Source organism: Pteropus medius, unplaced genomic scaffold (genome assembly GCF_902729225.1).
Source record: "Pteropus medius unplaced genomic scaffold, Ma_sr-lr_union100, whole genome shotgun sequence".
NCBI lineage: Eukaryota > Metazoa > Chordata > Mammalia > Chiroptera > Pteropodidae > Pteropus > Pteropus medius.
The window spans coordinates 1-510 of record NW_024343724.1 but is presented as its reverse complement, the minus strand read 5'-3'; the positions used below and the strand labels follow the sequence as shown (position 1 = coordinate 510).

Here is a 510-nt window from a genome sequence, read left to right as displayed (position 1 = left end):
CACAGCACCCACCATCACACCTCCCCCCACAGAGGCCCTGACAGCACCACCCTCAGCATGGACTGGAGCTGGAGCGTCCTCCTCCTGGTGGCAGTGGCCACACGTAAGGGGATACCCAGTCCTGGGCGGACGAGGGCACCAGGGCCAGTCAGGGCTCTGCACCCACTGCTGTCTCCTCTCCACAGGTGTCCACGCCCAGGTCCAGCTGCTGCAGTCTGGGGCCGAGGTGAGGAAGCCTGGGGCCTCCGTGAAGGTCTCCTGCAAGGCTTCCGGATACACCTTCACCAGCTACTATATGCACTGGGTGCGACAGGCTCCAGGTCAAGGGCTTGAGTGGATGGGACGCGTTAACCCTAACAGTGGGAGCACAAACTACGCACAGAAGTTCAAGGGCCGATTCACCATCAGCGCAGACAAGTCCAGCAGCACAGCCTACATGGAGCTGAGCAGTCTGAGGCCTGAGGACACGGCCACATATTACTGTGCGAGAGACACAGTGTGACGACCCAC

General features: G+C 61.4%; 1 gene segment (V, D, J or C); it reads left to right on the top strand.

Moving 5' to 3' along the window:
• Nucleotides 1-53: 53 nt before the first annotated feature.
• Nucleotides 54-504, top strand: LOC120606442 (immunoglobulin heavy variable 1-46-like). The segment is given in 2 exon segments: nucleotides 54-97; nucleotides 180-504. Coding segments are annotated over 2 exon segments (363 nt in total).
• Nucleotides 505-510: the final 6 nt, after the last annotated feature.